The sequence below is a fragment of the Anopheles maculipalpis genome, chromosome 2RL (assembly GCF_943734695.1).
Source record: "Anopheles maculipalpis chromosome 2RL, idAnoMacuDA_375_x, whole genome shotgun sequence".
Lineage (NCBI taxonomy): Eukaryota > Metazoa > Arthropoda > Insecta > Diptera > Culicidae > Anopheles > Anopheles maculipalpis.
This window is the reverse complement of record NC_064871.1, coordinates 51,858,426-51,882,377: the sequence shown is the minus strand read 5'-3', so window position 1 is coordinate 51,882,377 and position 23,952 is coordinate 51,858,426. Positions and strand designations below refer to the sequence as shown.

Below are 23,952 nucleotides of genomic sequence, written 5' to 3'. Positions count from 1 at the left end.
TTTGTGGTAATGGTTGATGAATTATAACGATGCTCTACCACTGCAAACACGACACGGTTACCTACCCGATTGCTATCACACACTCCGGCGAACACTTGGTAGGGTCGAATGCTCCCCAAAACCGGCTGTTGTTGTATTACTGGGAACTCGCTGGCACGATTTGTCACATTTATAGAGCCTTCAATTTCAAGAAGTATCGTCTAAAAGACAGTAATGGCAGCAATGGCAAGAATGTTAAGAACTGATCTTGAGCGCAGCCTATCGTTATCAGCACTATAAATGTATTAAATGGCTTATTACGCTCGGCACGAAATGTCTACCAGCATCGGCAACAGTTACTGCGAACGACAGAGAACTTTTCCTGGTACGTACTATTTTTTTTATCTTTTAAATGGATACAACACCGTTGACGCTATCGGTTCGAATTTGGGTCGTTTTCTTTTTATCATTCGTGTACGGGTTGTGCGTATAGGAATTATTTTAGATTTTTTTTTTCTTACATCAGTTTACACTGTAGCTTAGAAAAACGAATCGCACTACTGCAGAGTGCTGTTTTCTAACATCAATTATTTCAAAAATTTTCCAGGTTATTTCCATTGGTTATTCCCAGAGAGATAACATAGTATTTGCCACGAAAGACTACTATCATCAATTAACGCATTTAAATCGTTTCGTTGCATCTACTGAAGATAATGCTGATAAAGGGGTGAATATTTTGTCATGAAATAGGATTTCAGGGGCTCTCTAATTCAAATGACAAAAGGCACTCACTCACTTTTTTACACACACGTACCGGTCTACCTTGTAAAGTCAATCAATCTACAATTGAATTGATTGATGGTTTGTGCAATATACACTTGAAAATCCCCCGTACAAAATACGCTCGAAACGACGCGATAGTGACGGTGCTCAAATGCGAGATGACGAAGGAGAAATGATTCATAAATTACTCCTTGGACGGCGCGCTACTACTCGCGAATAGTAAAATTGGGCAAAACGTTTCGATAGTTAACTTAAAAGCACTAGCACTCAGTGCGACTTGCACACATGATTGGTCGCAACTGGAGATACTTCGACTCGGGTAACTTATTCGTAGCTTGTCAAATGTCGCTGAAAGTGTGGCGCGCGTTATCTCGCGGCAACACGATGTAGCTTTAACGTTACGGCTAGTGTAAGCATCTCCGGTCCGGGAAGCTTTGCCGCGGGTGGCATGGTATGGTTAAACACTAAATGGTAATTAGCTGCAGTAAATATCGTAACCGTCGGCAGCGTTCGACAGTTCATATTTAATATGAGGATGAGTTTACTGGGCAGGATGCATGGTGGGAACAATTAGGTTGCCCGCGTTTGGCTGTCTGATATTTAAGCGACGAGAATGTGAAGGTGAGGGGACCAGTTCTACGATGAATAGTTAAACCTTACAGCATTATTACGAGTTCACAATCAGCGCCTAGCAGGGGAAGGCATGATGTAGGTATGATGCATTTCAAGACAATGTGACGAAATACGTTTCAGGTGAGTACACAATAGCTAGAAAAAATATGTTTTCGCGACGATATTCGCTACAGTTATGATCACTGTGCGGCCTAAAACTATAGGGGCGGCCCGGTGGTACAGGCGACAGCGGCACCGATCTTCAAACGGTAGGAACGGGGTTCAAATCCCATCTGGACCGTCCCCCCGTAGTGAGGACTGACTAACCAACTACGTGGTATCGGCAGTCTAGTAAGCCATTTCGATGGCCGGCATGACCTTAGATGTCGTTAAGCCAAGAAGAAGAAGATGATCACTGTGATGTTTGAATCATTTTAGGAATCGGCTACTTGGCACGCATCCCAATCTAGTTGATTGATGATTTTAGGTGAGAATTGTCACAATTTAGTTCCAAATCATTCCTTCTACATGTGTACCTAAAAAATGCTATGGAGCTTTAGCAGCAGTTGTACGATCGATTGATCGATCGAAATGATCAATTCTAGTCTTGAGAATTTCGTTCTGAATCTAATCCAACCTGGTTCCGTTCCTTCAATAGAACAATCGAATCTAGGTTCAAATAAAATCACCATGTAGACTTTTCGCACCTAACTTTTGCTATCCATGAGAATGTTATAACGCTCACTCTTATGAGCAACTTCTTTGTTGACGTTCAAAGCAGCATGCCTTAACAAATGTTCGAATTGTGTTTTGTAAAATACACTTTAAAACATTTTTAAGAGGATCTACCGAATTTTCTAAATTCTAATTATTTTGTAAGCGAAAAGACTGCTCACGATATACGGACAGACACTTTTCAGTTTTCCGTTAAAGTAGGTTCAAAGAACCTCCGTTTCGTTCATACGACTGAACTCACCGACTCACCTAGGAGTAAATATCCTTCAGGAAGCTAGCAGGCAAAGGCTTCCGAAGGGTGTTGTGTTGTTGTGGAGTTTTTAAACGTTCAAGAAACTATATTTTACAGAGCTGTTCCTAAAAATTCTTTTAGGCCGTTCACACGGACAAAGGAGGTGTGGCAGGTCCAGATTGAGGAGGGAGGATGGCGTGGAATTATCCACCATCAAGGCCGGGATAAAGGATTGGCGGACGACGGCACAGGACCGTGAGCGGTTCCGGATTCTTTTGCGGCAAGCCAAGACCGCAAAGCGGTTGTAGCGCCTGATAAGTAAGTAAGTAAGTAAGTAAGTAACTTCCTAAAAATATGATTACGGTTGTCTCCTGTGCGGTTTTTTCACACCTACTTGTGAGCTATTTTCTTTTCAAACATGTTTCTTTGTTAGCTTTGTTATTGATAGTTAACAAAATCCATTTAAGCTTGGCTGTAAAATCAAAAGTTAATATGTATACTGTTGTTTGCCTTACTGTATATCATTTGGAGTGTCGATGATAATGATAACGATTGCGGAGCAGCAAGAACAGCTGATTATCTCAACTATTTTTTCATCATTTACTACGACGACCTTGCTTAAACTAACTTCATATCGCCTGAAATGGACACGGTGATCCCAAGCAAAGTGATGTACATGGTGCTTTCTTCTTCTTCTTGGCTTAACGACCTCTAAGGTCACGTCGGTCATCCAATGGTGTGAGAAATATTCTCAAGACTGGTGTTCATTCGTGCGTCCTGTTTAATTCATTTCAGATATACATAAGTTCATTCGAAATTCATCCTTGCATCCTTGTTGTCAAATTCTGCAGCGTCAAGTAGTGAGTGTTTACATTACCATGTGGGTTCCTTCATCAATTCAAAAATATGATTTCAGATAATATTTAACCCTAGCAGTAAATCTCACAAATGGCTTACTAGACTAAACCGATACCACGTAGTTGGATAGTTGGATGATGGGATTTGAACCCCGAGGTCGCAATTTTATGTTTCTCTATTTTTACCACTATTTTGAGTATTTCAATGCGCTAAGAGTTGTGATCTGACAAAGGTCACTACTTTTTTACTTATTAAAACAAGTTATTAGAACCTTAAGTAGATACATAAGCTACAGTCTTTAGCGAAATAGTAGGGCAAAACTGTCGCTTATTGACTGTTTTGGACTAAACTATACTTGTGAAAAGGTTGCAGAAATGATTAATTTATGGATCGGCAACGCAATACTTGGGTAGTACGGGAAAGTAGTGGAGTGGAATATTTTGAATCTCACCACCTGCTTGATTATTATTCGTTGACAACGCTTTATGCAGCATTTGCCTCTAGGTTTAAACCTTTGTTGGGGTAAGAGGTGGGACCTATCATAATCATCATGTGTTCAGAAATTAGTCAAAGGAATGTTTGTTCATTTGATTGTCAATTGATGAAGAATGATTATACCAATAGTGTTTTGGGTGCCAACATCATTTTGTTTTATGTCACGTTAAGCCCATCCCTGCGAGCAAAATCTGACTTCTCACTATAGTGAACAGACATTCCTCACTTTGGTGAGATGTAAGTTTTTATATCTAGGGTCCTTCTAATTATTCCTACAATCCAACATGTTTAATGCATGTTTATTTTAAGGCCGTCTACGTAATCCTTTGGCAAGCTTCTGCTGAATAGGAAAGCCTCCAACGAATTATGTCTATGTCCTTAGCATATACCAGGATGGGGATTGACGTATGGAAGATGGTTGTCGAAGTTTCCATCTCGGAGATTCGGATTGCTTCTTCGAACGACTAGACTAGATTGATAACTCCTGCACAGATATACACTGTGACACTTTTTTTTTGCTTGAAATAGGTTCAAAAAACCTACAAGGTTCGTTCAGTTCCTTTCTGAAAATAAATTTGTTCCATGCCATTTCTAAAAAATGGATCTTTCATTGATATTGATCATTGTCATTGTGACAAGGTAAGCTTGGCCGGTATCCCAAATGAGTTAATTTACATAATCGAAGAGATGACGTATCATCCAAGATTATGAAGATCTGGTTATAGGTTTAGGAGTCCTTGAGTCCTAGTGTATCAGTTAGTCTAAATAAAACTATATAAATAGATAAAATATCACCAAAAATGCTTATGCTATTGACTGCTTTATGTGATTGCTGTATCAGAGTGTTTATGATGATCACCCGAAGAATTTACAGTTGTCTTGGTAGTGATTGTACGAGGCACTAAAGTTAATCTTACTGCGAGAAACAGGTACAACCGTGTTGATAAGTGAATTGCTATCACCAGTCAACCAGTCAGTAGGCCAGATAAGTGAGCAGCGCTGGGAGTAGAATTTAGTTGTAACAAACAACGCGAGCGATATGTGACAAGCTCTACAGCTATACCAGTAGATTATAAGACAGCCGTCTCTTCAAGTGTTACAGTATGAATTGTACACAAAATACGCTGGTATTTATGTTGATTGTAATAACAGCATTCGCAAGGGTACCTTCTGCTAGTGTATTGCATGAAAATAAATACTTAAGTTTGTCGAAAAATGAAGAAGCCGACACAAGTTCTAACAGTTATCGATTGCCTCCTGTGTCGGAACCGATGTATTACGACTTGTATCTTGATATGACGGATGATAGTTTCACCAGTTATAGTGGAACCGTTGACATAACTATTCGGTATACCGGTAATGAGTCTAGCTTTTCGTTAAATAGTGTGGATTTGGTGATAGATGAGAGAAGTGTTCGTGTTTTGCGTGAAGATGGAGTCGAAGTACCACTAAAATCGTTTGCCGTTTCACAACAATACGAGCAATTGCACTTTGAGTTGAATGAGAAATTAGAAACAGGTGCATCGTATAAGGTGCATATGGAATTTATTGGTCAAATCAAAATCGACTTTTTCAAAGGAATTTACCGTAGCAGTTATCGTGTGGGAGGTGTAACTAAGTGAGTAAGACGTATGAAGAGATGTATCTATTTTAAGTACAGTATTTGAATATTGTAGAATTATTCAACAGATGTAACATTACGTCGCATATTTGAGCATTTGCTTCGCACAGCTGATAACGCCGTCGACTGTTCGTTTTAATCTTTTCAGATACCTAGCAACTACATTCCTGGCCGCTACATATGCCCGTACCGTGTTTCCCTGTTACGATGAACCAGGCTACAAGGCAAGATTTAATGTCAAAATTCGACATCTATCACATCATACGGCTTTGTCGAATATGCCAGTTACAAACAGGTAAAAGCGTACAACAGCATATTAGTTGCAATTGTTGATGTACCTTGCAGATGTTTAATGTCACCGTTTGATTGTAGCTTGCAGTTTGATGGGTACAGTGAAACCACTTTCGATACCACACCCCTCATGTCCACCTACTTGGTGGCATTTGTCGTGTCAGAGATGAAAACACTATCTTCCGATCAGGAACTTTTCCGAGTATTTGCACCGGTACCGTAAATACAATAACAAACAGTATTTCATTGCTCTAGGTTCGTAACACTTACATTAATATTTTTTCCCCCTCTCAATCGTTGCAGGAAAACAAGGTAAACGATACCATTTACGCTCATGATTTTGCGGTACGAGCAGTGAGAGCTCTGGAAACACATTTCGGTCGACAGAACCAAATGCCAAAGATAGATCTTGTTGGCATTCCTGATTTTGCGATGGGCGCCATGGAAAACTGGGGTCTGATAACGTTTCGCGAGGATTATTTAATCTACGAAGGTGAAGAAGAAACAATGGCTTCCGCTAAACAAAGGATAGCTTCTGTCATTACACACGAGCTGGTGCACATGTGGTTCGGCAACGAGGTTACACCGGAATGGTGGACTTATGTTTGGTTGAATGAGGGATTCGCTAATTATTTTGAGTTCTACATTACAGCGCAGGTAGAACTGGAAAAAACGATAAAGAATTCAAACAATCAATTCGATTCGTCTTACACTGCTCCATCTATTTCAGCTCGAGCCGTCATGGAAGTTCTGGGAACAATTTATTGTGAGTGAGGTACATTCGGCACTAGCGAAAGATTGCCATAGTTCAGCTCGGCAGATGAACTACTATGCAACAGATCCAGCAATCTTGAATGAGTTGTACGATTATGTGGTGTATGCAAAGAGTGCGTCGGTCATACGGATGATACAAAACGTGATCGGGTTCGATACATTCCGACAGGCCATCAATGATTATCTACGATCACGAAGCTATCTCACTACCAGACCGGAATATCTATACACAAGCATTGAAAAGTTTCGCACAGTCAATCTTCCTGGTAGTGTAGAAGAGATCTTCGAAAGTTGGGCCAACGCTCCAGGCTATCCCGTCGTAACGGTGATCGTCGATCGCACCCAGCGCACACTAACGGCATCCCAGAAGCGCTTTTGGATGCCAAACGAAGTAGATACTCCGCCGGAAAATAAGCTTTTCTACATTCCGTTGAACTATGCATCCAGTGTTTCCTCCTCGAACAGTTTCGATGATACAACTCCCTCTTTCTGGTTGACTCCGTCGGATCCTACCACGACCATTTCCATTGAGACGGGTATCGAGTGGCTTGTTGTGAACAAACAGCAGACAGGATACTATCGTGTGAATTACGACGAAGAGAGCTGGCACAAGTTGATCGCAGTGTTGAATAGCGATCGTTTTGATGAGCTTGTACCAGTCATAAATCGGGCCCAGCTAGTGGACGATGTAGCGAATCTAGCTCGAGCCGGAGAGGTGGGTTACGATGTGGCACTGTCACTGATGCAATATCTCGAACGAGAAACGGAGTACGTTCCATGGAGCACAGCTCACAATGCGTTGTTGCATCTTGATCAGATGTTTTCTAGTAATAAGGAATATATTCGCTTTGAAAGCTTCGGCCGCTCTATAACCTCGCACGTGTTCAACAATACAATGACTTCTGAAGGAACCCATCTGAATCGGTTGCATCGTAACAAGTCTGTCTACTTAGCGTGTTATTTTGGTGTATCGGCGTGTTTAAATTTGGCAACAGACACGGTAGAGGCAGCACTTCGCGAGGAAACGCTGACCATACCCAAAGAGTTGCAATCAGCAGTGTTTTGTGCATTACACAAGCATGATTTACCCATCGAAGGAGATTATGGTGTAGAGCTTTTCCAAAAGTTTTGGCAAGCCACTGATCAATACCAACATTTGATCGATATGTTCATCGGCGGTTTGGGGTGTTCCCGTAATCTCACAATGAATGAGTTCTACCTGCAAATAATTGAAATAGATACACCCGCCCTTTCGATCACAAAGAGCATGAAGCGTGGCATTCTGACGAGCCTGATTAAAGGTAATCCCATAACGCGAGACTCTGCGTTCCGCTACATTAAATCACGGTTTGATGCAGTTTCTGCTATGTTGGATCACCAGATGGGGCCAGTGTTTGATGCTTTCGGTACTAGTATCAACACTCTTTCAGAATACAATATGGTACGTCGGATAACGGGTAGAAATACTTTAAAAAGTCGTTTGTAAAATTGGTTTTATTTCTTTCTACAGCTGAGTGAAATCATACAGACCCATCAATCCTCACTGGTTCCGTCATCACTAGAAGCTGCCACCCGTGCCCTCGTTCAGGCGGAACAAAACATACGCTGGATCGATAAAAATACAGGTGCCATTACGAAATGGCTTATGAAATATTACTTTGACGCCGGAAGCTCAGATAATGATGGGACGATAGTTGCTTCTTCTACAGCTGGATTATTTGTAGTGGCCTGGATTATCTTCGTTTCGCGTTGAAGTATTTAACGACGATTGAAGGATGTTGTTTACTTTGTTGCTTTGAAATACAGAGACCACATGATCATTCCAAACGTTTTATTTGCCTTTAAATTTGTGTTACGATTGGCAAACAACCGACCAGCGAACGAAGTATTTTATGGTATTAAATGTACAGTAACGAACAAAACAACTATCAATTGGCATTTAAACAAAATGTTTGAACTACTGGTTTTGATACAAAACCAACATTTGGTAAAAACATCGACAAATTTTTTTAATCGAGCATGCCCGAGATAAGACAACATCCAAGGATGAAATGCCTTGAGAAATTTGTAATTAGTCAACAAAGAGATTTATTTTTATTTTTTGAGGGACGGCCTGACGGTCTGATTGCTACAAAGAGCCGTCATCGTGGAGTTAAATAAAAAAAAGACTTAAAAAAATCGATCTATTGATCAACCCAATAATGGGATCGTTATTAAAAAATTTTCAACTCAGATTAACAAAAAAAAATACTTAAATAAAAAAACTAATATATGATGATCTTATGCTATTGTCCGACATTGTACATAGGTGTATTTGTGTTTCTTATAACAATAGAGCTATCAATGGGTGTAACAGTGGCGAGACGATAACTTGCTATCTAATGGCGGTTAAAAGATACCGCTGTATCAGAAGATTGCATTGTGATCCTGATAGGCAATCGATTAATCTAACCCGTACAAGTGTTTATTATGTCAATAAATGGGCAACTAATAGCAGGTAAAGTAGACTTACCGCATGGTTCGCACAGTCCTTAATTCGGTGCTGTTTCATAAAGATGTACCGCGCAGCGCTGTGCGTAGTGGCCTTTTGCCTGCCGTTGAGCTTCGGTTCAGCTCCTGTAGACGTGGAAAAGCTTTCAACTTCCCGTGATTCCCAAGATGACAGTCGCTACCTGTTGCCAAGAGTGTCGGAACCCATTTCTTACGATCTGTTCCTTGACATCACCAATTACTACTTTTATTCATATTCCGGAAGCGTCGAGATTCAGTTTCGTTACACCGGCGATCAGAACCATTTCTATCTAAACAACGATGGACTAGTGATTGATGAAAGCAGCATCAAAGTGACGCGTCCTGACGGTTCCGATCTGCCAGTTGCCAACGTGCTCTATATGGAACAATTTGAACAAATTTATTTTGGATTTTCCGAGCGACTTCAAACTGGAGAGCTCTATAAGATTCAAATTAATTTTCTCAACAGTATAGGAACCGAGTTGAAGGGACTGTACAGAAGCAGTTACGTCATTGGTAACACAACTAGGTAAGTTACAATGTATTACGGTTTGATGTGCAATATACTAAAAAATTATAAATATGAGCTAGATACGAATTACTTTCCAGGCAAATATTTTCAAGATATGGGTTGGGTTAGCTTCACCAATCAAAATTAATAAATAAATTGATATTTTCACTTCCATCAAACATTCTTTTATGTTTAAGGTATCTAGCAACTACTCATTTTGAATCCACATACGCTCGGAGTGTATTTCCATGCTACGATGAACCAGAGTACAAGGCTACATTCAATTTGAGAATAAGACATCGTTCCGAATATACTGCTTTATCCAATATGCCGGTTATAAACAGGTACACAAACCGTATTTGGGATTGCTAGAATTGTTTTACTGTTCATATTATGTACTCTCTCACTTACATTTAATTGGTTTTAAGTGCGACTGTTGGTGATTATACGGAAACAACATTTGACACTACTCCTCAAATGTCTACATACTTGGTGGCGTTTGTCATCTCCGATTTTAAAACGATATCGCAAGAGACGGATCGATTCAGAATTTTCGCGGCAGTAAGTATTGTGATAAGAGAACATAGATACCAATGCAACGAATGAAAAAAGAAAGTTCCATTTTAAAATGTGATAACTCTCCCAACCCAGGAACACAAGGTAGCTCACACGGAGTACGCGTTGGAGTTTCTTGGAAAGTCTTTGCGTACCTTGGAAACATTATTCGGTCACCAATATCAGCTGCCAAAGGTGGATCTCATCGCCATACCAGATTTCGCGATGGGTGCCATGGAGAACTGGGGCCTGATAACGTTCCGAGAGCAGTATTTAATTTACGAAGAAGGTGTTACAACGGCCCGAACAAAACAAAACATTGCTGATCTAATCACGCATGAGCTAACGCACATGTGGTTTGGCAACGAGGTTACTCCGGAATGGTGGACATACCTGTGGTTAAGCGAGGGTTTTGCTAGATACTTCGAATATTACGTCACATCGCAGGTACTCTCTCAGTGTATTATTGACACACAAGTTACTAAGTATATTTTAATAAGTTATGCCTTTTCACATTGATAGCTTGAACCCAGCTGGAATCTTTGGGAACAGTTCATCGTGAACAATGTGCATTCAGCGCTTTCTCAAGATTGTTTCGCTAATAATCGAATGATGAGCTATTATGCTACGGATCCTGCTGTACTGAACGATCTATTTGATTACGTTGTGTATGCAAAGAGTGCTTCAGTCATACGGATGATACAAAACGTGATCGGGTTCGATACATTCCGACAGGCCATCAATGATTATCTACGATCACGAAGCTATCTCACTACCAGACCGGAATATCTATACACAAGCATTGAAAAGTTTCGCACAGTCAATCTTCCTGGTAGTGTAGAAGAGATCTTCGAAAGTTGGGCCAACGCTCCAGGCTATCCCGTCGTAACGGTGATCGTCGATCGCACCCAGCGCACACTAACGGCATCCCAGAAGCGCTTTTGGATGCCAAACGAAGTAGATACTCCGCCGGAAAATAAGCTTTTCTACATTCCGTTAAACTATGCATCCAGTGTTTCCTCCTCGAACAGTTTCGATGATACAACTCCCTCATTCTGGTTGACTCCGTCGGATCCTACCACGACCATTTCCATTGAGACGGGTATCGAGTGGCTTGTTGTGAACATACAGCAGACAGGATACTATCGTGTGAATTACGACGAAGAGAGCTGGCACAAGTTGATCGCAGTGTTGAATAGCGATCGTTTTGATGAGCTTGTTCCAGTCATAAATCGGGCCCAGCTAGTGGACGATGTAGCGAATCTAGCTCGAGCCGGAGAGGTAAGTTACGATGTGGCACTGTCACTGATGCAATATCTCGAACGAGAAACGGAGTACATTCCATGGAGCACAGCTTACAATGCATTGTTGTACCTAGATAGAATGTACTCTGGAGCAATGCAGTATGAACGATTGGAAAGTTTCATACGTTCAATTACTGGATGTATGTATGAAAACATCTTGCTCACTGGGCCGATGGATCATATTAGTAGACTTCATCGTGGTAACACCGTTTACCTCGCATGCTATTCCGGGGTGCAAAAGTGTTTGGAGGATGCAAACGCTCTAGCCACGAAAGCAGTTGAAGATCCTACATACACCATCCCCGAGGAAGTGCAACCGGCAGTATTTTGCGCGCTTCATAAGTATCCCGTGGCAACACTTAACGTGCAGACTGATTTGTTCGAACAATATATTCAATCCGCCAAGAACTCTCAGCAGCTGGAGATGATTAATCGGTTCCTCACCAGCGTTGGGTGTGCTCGGAATGAAACCACCTTAGAGTACTACTTAGCGTTGACGTCGTACAACTACCCAGGGCTTCCAATCACTGCTGACCAAAGGAATCAAATCTACCTCGGTCTAATCAATGGTAGCCCAACAACGCGCTTGACCGCATTACGCTACATGCACCAACATTTTTCTACCGTCACGTACTTGCTGACCTCCGTAACCTCGATCTTCACAGAATTGGGTAATCGCATTAATACTCGATTACAGTACGAAGTGGTACGTGTATCACACACATCTTAACCATCACGCATTTGTTCATGAGTAAAGATGTTATTCATTATTCATAACCTACATTTCAGCTGCAAAATATCGTGGACGAGTATGGAGCTTCATTGTCAACCTCAGCAAAAGCGGCTGCAGATGCAGCTCTTGTACGAGCGGACCAAAACATTCAGTGGATTGAAAAGCACGCGGAACATATAACGTCCTGGCTGGTGGAGAAAGAATATGAGGGAACGACCGTGAAACCTCCTGGTGGCGGAACGGTCGTTCATTCCATCGCTATGTTAGCTGCATTCGGGAGTGTGTTAATCCTGCTGATGTCAAATTCAATACTACTTTGAACATTTAGTGATTTATTTTAGAATTATAATAATAAAATATCGTGATTACACTGATTAATTATTTTGATTTACCCTTTTTTAAAGCTTATGGTAACAAATTGTGGAAATCAATTATTCTGCATCGCAACAGAGATTACATTTTTGATCCAATTGTAATGTTCACTGATCCTTTGGTACACATGATAGTATTGCTTGACAGGACGTTCGTCCTCATCATCAGCAGGCTTTGTGATCGTATGTCCTGAGCCAAAAAGCCCAACAAGGTAGGTCACTTGATACTCGTTGACACCTTGTGCAGCGTGGTTTACAAGCGCACTACCAGCGTCATCCTCGACAACGACGTACGGATAATAGTACTTAATATTCCGCTCCACGCACAACTGCAGATTGGTAACATTAGAATCGGGATACTTCCTCAAGCACTCTGTATTGAATATAGGGAAACAGTGCTGATGCGTAAAGTTTGGATTGGCGTACACTTCTTCCAGTCGCAGGGGGGTGTGTGTTTGATTTTTCCATAAACAGGCGGGAATGGTTTCGTTGTTGATCGTGACTGCAGTTTCTAATTTCAGCAGCAACAAGTTGAACTCCGTTGGTACTTTACTGAACTCTGGATGGGTAAATGTGTGTTTCACAGCAATTTTTTGTAGAGTTTTGTTACCCACGACAACATAGATATCATCTACGGCTAGGTTTTCGTAGCAGGAAGCTGTAGTGAGCACAAATTGTTTTGTAATCAATGTGCCATTGCAAGAACGATCGCCATTGCCGTGGATACGGACCTGTTTTGTAAATAGAAAAGGTTGATTATTGAAAATTGGTTGATTTGAAGTGTTTGCGATCAGCATTATATCGGCACTTACCAGGTACGGATAGGTCGGAAAGTTATCTACGTCGTAGGGAGATTTATTTTTCCTATGCTCATGATAGAGATGCGGACAATTGTCTATCTCCTCGATCACTTGTGCTAGTTGCTCACGGTGAGCTTCATCACGTAACACGTTCTCATCTGAACAGCAAACTACCATTTCTGTCTGCTTACCGAACGAACAGGAAGACGACAGATTGACTGCTTTTCCTTGCTTCGCTTCCTGATCAAGTTTCGGACAGTTTCGAAGAGCTACACAGGTACCTTCGGTTCCATTTTCATCCTGGCAACGATCTCCATAGTATTTGGTCTCATCCTCGTACCGCACTAAAAAAAAAATATTAATGATTCAACATTATTAAAATTGGAATCTTCTCCCAGTCACGCTTGTTACCTTTGGAAGCAAAAATGATACTATCGATCCACTGTACGTATGGCGCTATTTTGGTGAACACGCTCGGTCTGTTGAAACCACAATTTTCGCCTTTACTGTTGATCGCGAAAATATACTCGAAGTAACGGCCGAAGGTGTACAGTGCGTGCGACATTGCAGAACCGACGCTATTGTGACAGGTGCTAGGTGCCAGGGCTGTTGGGAATCCGGCACAAAGCTGATTTTCGGACACTTTATCGATGCACTCGTCGTACACATCGGAAGTAGCATAGAGCTGGTGCGTTCGTACATTTTCATCGTCAATCGTTGCATTGAACGGTACGTATCCGTTGGTTTGGAACATATCTGCCGGTAGCTTATCTCGCGTCCAGATGCATGCTGGTACAATGGTTTCATTAAATCTGAAAGATGAGATTAGAAAGTGTTATGCTGGAATTCCTATGCTTGAGATATATCGCTTAACGTACTCTGGAATGGGATTCACCAACTCTAGCAAAGCGATATCATTTGCTAGTGTTGCTGCATCGAAGTCTGGATGGTAATGCACCTTTTGTGCCACTGTACGGACCTTCAGTTCATTATATCGCACCGGATACCAAACGTTTTTCTGAGCCATTTCCACCTGGTAGCCGTCACTAATACATGCGCGAGAAGGTATATTATTACTACATCGTAGATTGTACAAAACACAACGAACAGTAGTTGGCAAAACTTACCCCTCATACTGTTTCAAGCAGTTGGCAGCGGTAAGAATATATTTCGGCGCTATCAGTGACCCATAACAGTGGCGCTTGGATCCCGTTTCCGTAGCATTTGGGACAATACGTGCCCTGTACTGGTTGATGTTTGTAGTCGTTAAGCGGCTTTTGGAATATTGTACCTGTTGGTGACTTTCGCTTCTAGAAGTCATCGAATCTTCAAAATCTCGGTATTCCTCATACGTCGCGGTACATTCTGTAAAATAAATGCAGAATTAACCATCGCATTGGGTAAAATAACACGCATCCATCCTTACCAGTCGAACTTATGTTTCGATTGATTAAGCTTTCCATCCAAGGGATATATTTCATGCTTTGTAAAGCGTCGCCCGTGTCTTCGATGCCAAAAGTAAAAACGAACGGATGCATACGATAATTTGCGATTGCTCTGGTTTGCAGCAATGAACTCTTTTGAATAAGCCCCGTCATACATTCAACACGATTTTGAAACGTACATTGAGTCTCCTGCATAATGAGACTTCCATTTGGAGCTAGAAAAATTAAACAAATATATGTATCACAACAGTTAATCTATCACGCTTGAGTCTGTACATACCGATGAAAATTGTTTGAATTTTGTCAAATCCATCATTAAAATCGGTGTCCCAAAAGCATGTAGGTACGGCCAATTTATTAATACTGCGCGAAATGGAAAGGAAAGGAAAAGACATGTATAGTGCACTTGATAATACCAGGAACATTTGTATGTAAATTATACCCTAAAGCGCTTATTCTGTACACTTACACGATGGACGAATTAAGACGTAGCAAAGTAACGTTGTACACCGGATGAGGGAATTTTTCAGCCGTGTTTAGTGCGTCCAGCGTTTCGTTGGAAAGTTTAATCTTTGGTAAGCTATCATCATCCTCCGACGAAGCACAATCCGATGTAGTTAGCACGTGATTTTCATCCACAATCAGACCAACACAGACCGCATCATCGTTCAATACTCTTACAGTATGACTGAATGTTTTATCCACGTATCGGTCAACGAATATTGAGCTAGCTAGTGCGACTCCTCCATGGCCGTAAATACTGAAAGGACAGTCTGTCAACAAGAATAATCAAAACTTTAAAAATACGCAAGGAAAATCTAATCAAACATAGTTTTAGTTTGGGATATAAAAAGAAATTGTAAATGATTACAAATAACTTTCTAACGAAGTTGGGCTTGGGTAGATTGTGCCTCAGATTAGAATGACCTTTGTTTTGGATAACATTTTGTAGTTGAATTATTCCGCAAAACAGGTTGCTTGATATTACCTTTAACACTTCGTTCTACGTTAGGCATCAGCTCCTCCAAAGAATCTAGTTCGGGAACTTGTTTTGGGAACAGCGTTGCAGAAGCTGTTTAGAATACAAAAAAAAATGTCACTTATGTTTGTTTTGTATCACCATTTGCTTGTAAAAACTTGTTTTCACTGTTTGCTTTATTTTTCATACCTGCCTGAATGCAGCAAATCACTGTTAGTGCACGAAATACAGTCGAACGAGTACGTATCCCGGTCATTTTGATGCGCTCTGATGTAATCACCAGATATCAACGTGATCTCTCCAGACAGCGAGCAACGATAGCGACGATCAACGAACGACTGCCAGAAGCGTTATAATTATGGTCTGAACGCCCTCGTAGGTTTTTATGAAATTTTTAACGCGATCCTGAATTGCTCTTGAACATATTCTTGCTTATGGAAATACCTAGTATTGAGGGTTTTACCGTCACAAACGCGCGAAGCTTCACAAACACATCAGCAATGCAACACTATCATCTTGTTCAGTGGGCAGCAAAAGACACATTCTGGCGATCGATCAGCGAAACGGTAAGCATAACGCGTCGCGATCACGTCTTTTAGTGTGTAGGTCAATTCGGTTGATGCTGGTGTTCGTGATGCTGGCCGTTAAAATGTACACCTTACGCGGCGCGTACGAATGATGAAGTATAATCAAAACAAACAAGTTGCGAGACCGGCTTTGGTCATGGTTGAATTATGTCTAGGAAATCAGCATGATCTTGAGAGTAACAAATGAAAAGAAAAAAAAAACATCAATCTTTTATTAAGCTGTCCTACAAACGACCATTTTTACTCCTCTGTTGCTGTAAAGTCTTCTAATTAAAACATTCAATAGTAGCTTGCAGAGTTTGCTTATAAAAAAGAGAATAAATGTTTGACTAGTTCTAGTTTTTAGTCACACGTAGGAACTGTCGAGCAGCGATCAATAACAGATAAGCAAGGTTTCGGAAAATCCTGAAGTTAGAATGTCAAAAATAATAATTTTCAAAACACTATTGTTGATGCTTAGTGTGTCTTTTATTTATGAGTTATAATGTTATAGTAAATGCAGCTCTACCCCTCACATATCTTGTGCCATCAAGTACAGCTGAGCCTTTATCCACGCGTAGTACTCGCTGACACGAGTGTATATGGCCGGTTGGCTCTGAGCGCACTGCGCTCCGATACTGTAGATCCCTACTACGAAGTTTACCGGTCGCCAGTCTGAGCTCATATACACAGTGCCATACAGTCCAGTCCCAGATTCTGCACAAGCCGAAGGTTCTTCATCACAGTGGAGAACATCCATATCAGGCAGCACGCATGCCTCTGTCAGAGTAAGGTTGGAGTAGTACTTCAGCCGGCAATCGATGTAGTACAGCGGGTTAACGTTGTTAACCGTTACGGTGTTTGAAACCGTGTCGTACCCCGTTGATATGAGCTTTGCAGGCATACGATCTTTCTCCGGCCACATACAAGCCGGCACACTGTACTCGGTAACAGTGATTGGTGCTTCCAGTGCTAATAGAGCAATGTTGTAGTGGTTAGAATGATGGTCAAACATGGGGTGAACTACGATCGACACAACGTTACGTATTTGAACTGTTTTTTCATCAAACGCGCTAACTCCAACCTTTACGGTGCTGGTTTTGGGTTTGATTCTATAAAGAAATGAAATAAAAGCAGTAGTACTGGATGCTGTTGCTAAATATACATTGCCCTATGTAACTCACCGTAGCACACACTGGGCCGCAGTCAAAACAAATTGCTTCGAAATTAGCGTTCCGACACATTCCACCTTGTTTTCTTCATTGCGTATCAGAGCCAATTGCGAGTGGAGCTGCTGTTCCTTCGTCGTTCTTCTGTACACGTCGTACAGCTCGTGACAATGTTCGACTTCGTGCGTAATGTTTTGAAGTTTATCGCGTTTGTCTTCACCCTTCAGCATATCGTCGGTTGTGCAGCAATTCAGCGGATGATCTCCATCGAAGCCGCACTGTTCCAGGGCGGTTAGTTGACGGGCCGTACTTTTCAGCTGTTTGAAGATCCGCGGGCAAGCTTCAATGCGCAGACAAACACCTTCCTTATCATCTTTGGTGATACACTTTTCACCTAGTCCTGCGTCTGGGATTGCGAATAAAATTCGGTCGCGGGCAATAACGTCGCGAATCCAGTCAGCGTACCGTGATACCGGTACCAGCTGCTGCTGATCGTTACAAAACAGCCCTACCACCATAGGATGCATGGAATATTTGTCCAAATCGCGTATTTGCAACAAACTGCTAGTTGGATTCTGAAAAAAAAAAAAAAGAAGGGTGATAATTTTCATCATACTATGGGAACATTCACCAATTATAATATATGACCCTTACCCTTTCACACCACTGTGTGAAGGTTTTATTGAGGCAAACTTCCTGCATCGATGCCGAACAGACCGTTGTGTTTTGGATGAGGTATTTTAGGGTGGAATCTGAAATATGAACACATGTTTGCTAAAATGTATCGTTTAAATGTTAGTCAATCTTGCTTTTCGCCCTTACCGTACGCCACATCCTGCACTTTAGAATATGAGATAAGATTGTCCATTGGCCATAGACAAGCGGCGGTGTTTTCTTTAGGTAGTCTGTAACTGAAATCGTATCGGTAAAAGCTTAGTTTCGTCCATCTAACCATTCAATTGATTGATCACGTTGCACAGTATGTTTTGCAACATATACCTACTCGGTTGTCCCATTTATCCTCAACAGTATCGGAGTCTTTTCACTGCTAATATTAAGCGCCTTGTAGTCAGTGTAGACGATGCGATCAGCAATGGGAAGATCAAAGTTGTTTTGCAGTTGCACTTGAACCGACTTCCAATCCTCCGGTACACAATAGGCCGTGGACAAAATATAATAATCATTCACCAACACTCCCAGGCAGGTGGAAACATTCTTCTTGATCAAAGCCACATGACAGAAATCCGTGTACACCGTTCGAAGATACTTTAAGGGACATTCTAAAAAATGGAAATAAATGAGTAAAGATTTATAATAAACAGTTTTAATGAATCACATCCCAAACTAACCATCAATCTCAATGTGCTCGTAAGTCATAAAACGGTTTCGAAAGTCTTGCAACATTGATCGTCCATCGTACTCCTGAGGGTTGGCTGTGTGATTGGTAACAGTAAAATATTGTTAATAAACCTTTTTTTAAAGCCACAGTGCGATTTACTCACAACTCCGTGATACGCCAACGATCGCTATTAACACCAGTCCAAACAAACCAGTACGATGCATGCTGATCAGTACAAAACCTTGATGGTTGAAAACTTGTTTCCTCAACGACTAGCACGATCAGACTGGCAAGCATCGGCGGCTTAACTCAAGACCACCTTGTCTCAGAACAACTTATCGCTCCGGTGTATCCCAATTCATCCCTTCCACAAAAAGTCGCTTCCGATTCGTGTGAATCCCACACTGGTCGCAAGACCAACCGCCGAGCAGGAGCAAGAGGTTAGAGGCAGAATCTAACCGAAAAAATAAACAATGAAAAAAAAAACATACACAGCAGCAAAGATTCGCGCGTGAATGATGATAATCATTAGTTGTTGTTGTGAATTTTAATTGGACTCAGCTTAATATAAATAATTTTAAAACAGAAAGGCGGAATCAAAAATGGAGGTAATATAAGCCATATTACGATAATCGAAAGCAGTATCGCAAAACTACGTCACTGATCTGGAAAACCCAAACGTGCCAATGGGGTTTTCCCATCTAAATGTGATCCCTTTTCTGATAATTAGTCTTCGCTCGACGATCGGTCGTGGCTCGTTTTAAATATTTTATCTAGTTTCAGGTAATCCGTCTCAAAACGTTTAATTTTAATAGATTTTTTTTTTTAGAATTTATAATTTACTATTACGACTTACCGTTGTATTTTTATAGTGTAAATTGACAATATTGTTTTATTGTTTTATAACATTCATTTTCCGCTCATGGCTTAGCAAGTAGTATTCAATTACTAAGATTTTGGCCTGATCTTGGATAAGGATAGGAAATGTGGATAGTGTAACTAGGAGGGGAGAAAGGAGCAACGAAAGCGATGACGAAAGACAGAAAGAGATATACAGAAGTCCAACAAATGTTCATTATCGGTAAAAATACGCAAATACCATGGTATCTAAGAGCTAGATTTAGGACGTTTAATCCAACAGCAGAGAAAAGGAAAGCAACATCGCTATTGTGTCGCTATTGTGAATGATGTTTGGGTGATAATTCGACTAGATTCAAGCGACTTCAGGCTCTACATCTATCGGCAAAGGGCGGCAACAGACCATGTGGACAAAAACATTTGCGGTAGACAAAACGTGTAAAGGATTTTTGGACACTTTACGGCTTTGAAACGGGCTGGGCTATTGAATTCAGATGTTATTCTTAGTATCATTCCTAAAGATTTGTAGGCTTTGGCCACGGTAAATGGCTCAGAAATGGCTATAAGTTAAAACAAAGCATTTTCCATTGCTAAACAAAAGGTCATTCGACGAACACCACGTACAAAAATTGTCATTGATGCATCTGTAGAAAGCTACAGTCGTCTATAGAAGAGGACGAATAAAATATCTTGAGCAGAAGCAGAAACATGTTGGATGAAAGTAGTTTTGCAATCAATATTATTGAAATTGTTTTAAATATGTAGAAAGCCTTCTTGAAATTTGAAAGAAACGATGCTTCATGATGATTAGCACTGCAGATATTGTAAAATGTAATTGAAAACTAAAATTTATAAAAACAAAGCTGAAACAACTTTTGCTAATACAGTTATAAATGATAAAAACTATAGTCCAAAAATCGCCTTTAATCCATTCATTTTTGCTGTTGATAACATAAAACATATTTTATGCTCCACGATGCCTGTGCAGTAGACGATCGTCGATATCGGACTGTTTATGGCGCAAAGTAGAAAACTTCAGCCGGAGTTCAACCAATCGGGCAGCTATAGATTAAAAGTAAACGCGCCGAGCTAAACAGCTGCTCCACCAGATGTTTGTTGTGACTTATCAGCAGTGTTTACCGAACAGTTTTCGCACTCGCGTTATGGTTCTTGCTCCCGCTCGTTGCGTATCGTGAATAATAATAGCTTACCTGGTGTTGGATTCGTTAACACGGTTACAGTCTAGCAAGTGCCAGTGTCGGTGAACGTTGTGTTTGGAAAAAAGTGCTCTCTCATCATCATGTACTCGCAAATCACAACCAGTGATAACGGTGCCGCGGACCATGTGCGTGTGGTCGACTTTCGTTCTGATACGGTCAGCATGCCAACACCGAGCATGCGCCACGCAATGTTCACCGCCGTAGTGGGTGACGATGTGTACGGTGAAGATCCGACCGTACGCAAGCTGGAGGAAAGATCGGCAGCCTTGTTCGGCAAGGAAGCGGCGCTGTTTGTGCCCTCTGGCACAATGGCGAATCTATTGGCGAGTGAGTTAATTTACTTAGATTAAGCATAAGTGAATTATGGGACAGCAAATTGGAAGATGCTCTTTCTAAACTGTTCTGCAACTGATCGTGGTTTATTTACTGGTTTAATTATTGTATTTTATCAATAGTTTATTCAGTAAAAGTATGTTTATAATGTTCATAATGTTTATCACGTTAAATTATGTTCTTGAATTTAAATAAAAAATAGGTGTTTTACACAAATAATTGCAAACTTAAGCATGCTCGCGGCTCATATTGCATAAAACGCTAAAAACAGAGCAATGTTGTATTGTGCCGGTTGTATAGCGTTTGATAAGACATTGTCTATTATTGACTTCATTCAATCATGATAAAGGAATCTGCTTTTTGCGATATGATTGTTTAAATAAACCATTGGTGAATTGTGCGTGGTAACAGTCGATTTACTGTAGCCAATAACAACAATATTTGCTTGTTAATTGCTGAAAAAAACAAAATATTCTTTACAAAATATATAATTTTGTAATTTGAAAATGATTATTTAGTGACATTAAAGATTACGTTACGCTCCCTTACATGTATGATAGCTCAGAATAAAGTTCTTAAATTAAAAAAAACGCAATAAATATAACCATGGCAAACAATTTAATAATGCTGCACTAAAATACAAAAAAAAGAATACAAAAGTAAGCATCACTGATGGAAAACAAAAAATCAAAAATCAAAATAGAGCGAATAAGTCATAAAAACTCCTAGCACTAGAAGTAGAAATTACAAACTATTGAACTATAGGAATGTTAAAAAAGGAAATGTAAGTTGAACACAAAAACATCACAGGATACAAAAATAACACCAATCAATGAACAACATGAATGAGAAAGGAATAAAGTGAATTGATTGATTAATTTATATTTGGCTGATTTGTGCCCAATTATGAAATTGCACACCATACTTCGTGTATGCCTTCGTAAACATGATATACAATTTGTTTTGCTCTTTCTTCTAGTGATGGTCCATTGCTCGCGCCGTGGCACGGAAGCCATCGTTGGAGATATTGCGCATGGCTTTCTCTATGAACAGGGCGGAGCAGCACAGATCGCCGGTGTGCTGCTAAACACAATCAAAAACAACGCGGATGGAACGTTCTGTTTGAACGAGCTGGTACACAAATTTCGGGGCTTCGACATCCACGAACCAAACACGGTACTTGTAATGGTGGAGAACACGCACAACATGTGCGGTGGCAAGGTGATCCCACTGGAATGGCTTGAGAAACTGGCTGCGATATGCCGCGAAAAGGGTGCCAAAGTGCATATGGATGGAGCCCGTGTATTTAATGCGGCTGCTTACCTGAATTTGCCCGTCTCACGCATTGTTCGCGACGTTGATTCCGTGTGTTTTTGCCTGAGCAAAGGACTTGCCTGCCCGGTTGGTTCCATTTTGCTTGGAACTAAGCAATTCATCAAAGAGTGCGTATATAATACGATGATGGAGGTTGTATTCTTGTAATATTCTTTTGTTCACAATTTTCCAGCGCGCATCGTTTGCGCAAGGCGCTTGGAGGAGGAATGCGTCAGGTTGGGTTTCTTGCCGCCGCCGGACTATGTGCGTTGGATGAAATCGTTCCAAAGCTGAAAGACGATCATCTTCGAACGAGACGGATTGCTGAGGCAATTGATCAGCTAGGAAGTCCAATTTTCAAGGTGGATTTAGCTAATCTGCATACCAACATCTTGATGGTACAGATTATTAGTAAGCAGGTACATTCAAGTGATTTCGCACATCGTTTGGCTACTGTTGCGGCCGGAGAATTGGAGGCGGGTGTAGTTGATTCGAACGGTAAGGGTATAGCCGTGAAGGTAAGTGCTCGCGATTGGGCATTCGCACGAATTGTTATCTACACTAACATAACTGATGAGGAAGTCGAACTGGCTATCAAAAAGATTCGCTATGTTGTTGCAGAATATGAAAAAGATCTTTGAACAAAATATTGTATGCACAGCATACAGCAGGACAGCAAATATTCTGGCAGTGCGTAAAATTGCAAATAAATACGAATGTAAACGTTGAATGATTGAAAATCAAATCTTTGTATTTTTTAGATTTCAAACGCAAAATTTGCAAATTGAAACTAAAAAGAGATTGAAGAAATCGAAATTACTTACATTTCGTTACCATAATTTAAGCTGTAAATTCGTTATTGCAGATTTAAACGCGAAGGAACATTTCAATTCGCCCTCGCACACAATTTTCTGACACATTCGTCAAAACAGACCAAACCGCTAGTTTGACGTTTGTTTCGTTAAACGACGGCTGAGTTTGACAGCTTCGTCAAAAATTGTTTGTAATTATTTCGGTGAAAACATATCCGCACGCCAGCATCTCAAAACGTGGCAAATCCATTGTAATTTGGATGAATTACTACAAGAAACATTAAATCAGTGAAAGTTCAAGTATCGTACCTGTGTATTATATGATTTACAGCAGTGCAGTTAAATCTCTGGACAAGCTAAACGAAAACGTTCTCCAACAAAGCAAAAGTTGGCTGGTAGGTGGCGTGGTTTCAGTATTCGTAAACCGATTTTGGAAGGTAAGTTTTAAATGTTTTATATAATGGTTTTACTATCGAATATGTATTGTTTTCGTGCTTTAACAATAAAACAATTGAATAGCCTTTCCATACTGGCGTCTTTGCGTGCTAGACGAAATGACGATTGTAAACAAGCCATGGAAAGCGACAGGTGTTACATGAGACGGCTTACCGATCCGATCCTCTTTGGTGTTCAGATTTTCTGTGTAATACTTTCCATAAAAGAAAAACTTCTCTCGGTTCAACCGAGGCAATGAAAATTCTGCTCATAATTTAGTAAAAACGACTGTAAAACAAATAATATAAGAAACAGTA

At 40.7% G+C, this 23,952-nt stretch overlaps 5 protein-coding genes across 5 annotated transcripts in view; 3 read left to right on the top strand and 2 right to left on the bottom strand.

Moving 5' to 3' along the window:
• The window catches only part of LOC126559524 (uncharacterized), a 174,982-nt gene that overhangs the window by 40,783 nt on the left and 110,247 nt on the right, over window positions 1-23,952 (top strand). The window lies entirely within an intron of this gene.
• On the top strand, window positions 5,210-12,314 carry LOC126567239 (aminopeptidase N-like). Its single transcript, XM_050223471.1, has 11 exons — window positions 5,210-5,312; window positions 5,464-5,610; window positions 5,688-5,820; window positions 5,910-6,263; window positions 6,337-7,821; window positions 8,936-9,420; window positions 9,600-9,746; window positions 9,831-9,963; window positions 10,054-10,404; window positions 10,480-11,967; window positions 12,051-12,314. The coding sequence occupies exons 1-11, from the start codon at window positions 5,233-5,235 to the stop codon at window positions 12,312-12,314; spliced, it is 5,067 nt and encodes a 1,688-aa protein (XP_050079428.1). The 5' UTR covers window positions 5,210-5,232.
• On the bottom strand, window positions 12,406-15,845 carry LOC126567238 (uncharacterized). The gene is made up of 10 exons (XM_050223470.1): window positions 15,779-15,845; window positions 15,599-15,682; window positions 15,080-15,383; window positions 14,891-14,973; window positions 14,592-14,825; window positions 14,293-14,530; window positions 14,044-14,211; window positions 13,577-13,977; window positions 13,178-13,509; window positions 12,406-13,096 (listed from the first exon to the last, which is right to left on the bottom strand). Exons 1-10 carry the CDS (start codon window positions 15,843-15,845, stop codon window positions 12,422-12,424), a joined length of 2,586 nt encoding a protein of 861 aa, XP_050079427.1. The 3' UTR covers window positions 12,406-12,421.
• Window positions 16,688-18,964, bottom strand: LOC126557531 (serine protease snake-like). Its single transcript, XM_050213337.1, has 7 exons — window positions 18,827-18,964; window positions 18,674-18,757; window positions 18,328-18,604; window positions 18,147-18,235; window positions 17,979-18,076; window positions 17,340-17,899; window positions 16,688-17,267 (listed from the first exon to the last, which is right to left on the bottom strand). The coding sequence occupies exons 1-7, from the start codon at window positions 18,885-18,887 to the stop codon at window positions 16,688-16,690; spliced, it is 1,749 nt and encodes a 582-aa protein (XP_050069294.1). The 5' UTR covers window positions 18,888-18,964.
• Window positions 20,766-23,044, top strand: LOC126558284 (uncharacterized). Its single transcript, XM_050214275.1, has 3 exons — window positions 20,766-21,068; window positions 22,054-22,516; window positions 22,582-23,044. Exons 1-3 carry the CDS (start codon window positions 20,822-20,824, stop codon window positions 23,027-23,029), a joined length of 1,158 nt encoding a protein of 385 aa, XP_050070232.1. The 5' UTR covers window positions 20,766-20,821; the 3' UTR covers window positions 23,030-23,044.

Bases quoted from the DNA above. Each gene is read 5' to 3' on its own strand.
- LOC126567239 (XM_050223471.1), top strand. From the start codon at position 5,233: ATGGAATTTATTGGTCAAATCAAAATCGACTTTTTCAAAGGAATTTAC. The intron at 9,421-9,599 runs GTAAGTTACAAT...TTTATGTTTAAG, and splicing joins GTCATTGGTAACACAACTAG to GTATCTAGCAACTACTCATT. The intron at 10,405-10,479 runs GTACTCTCTCAG...TCACATTGATAG, and splicing joins AATATTACGTCACATCGCAG to CTTGAACCCAGCTGGAATCT.
- LOC126557531 (XM_050213337.1), bottom strand. From the start codon at position 18,887: ATGCATCGTACTGGTTTGTTTGGACTGGTGTTAATAGCGATCGTTGGC. The intron at 18,236-18,327 runs GTAGGTATATGT...ATACGATTTCAG, and splicing joins AGGATAAATGGGACAACCGA to TTACAGACTACCTAAAGAAA. The intron at 17,268-17,339 runs GTGAGTTACATA...ATTTCTTTATAG, and splicing joins GCGGCCCAGTGTGTGCTACG to AATCAAACCCAAAACCAGCA.
- LOC126558284 (XM_050214275.1), top strand. From the start codon at position 20,822: ATGTACTCGCAAATCACAACCAGTGATAACGGTGCCGCGGACCATGTG. The intron at 21,069-22,053 runs GTGAGTTAATTT...TCTTTCTTCTAG, and splicing joins AATGGCGAATCTATTGGCGA to TGATGGTCCATTGCTCGCGC. The intron at 22,517-22,581 runs GTGCGTATATAA...ACAATTTTCCAG, and splicing joins ACTAAGCAATTCATCAAAGA to CGCGCATCGTTTGCGCAAGG.
- LOC126567238 (XM_050223470.1), bottom strand. From the start codon at position 15,845: ATGACCGGGATACGTACTCGTTCGACTGTATTTCGTGCACTAACAGTG. The intron at 14,212-14,292 runs GTAAGTTTTGCC...CGCATGTATTAG, and splicing joins TGCTTGAAACAGTATGAGGG to TGACGGCTACCAGGTGGAAA. The intron at 13,978-14,043 runs GTACGTTAAGCG...CTCATCTTTCAG, and splicing joins TTGGTGAATCCCATTCCAGA to ATTTAATGAAACCATTGTAC.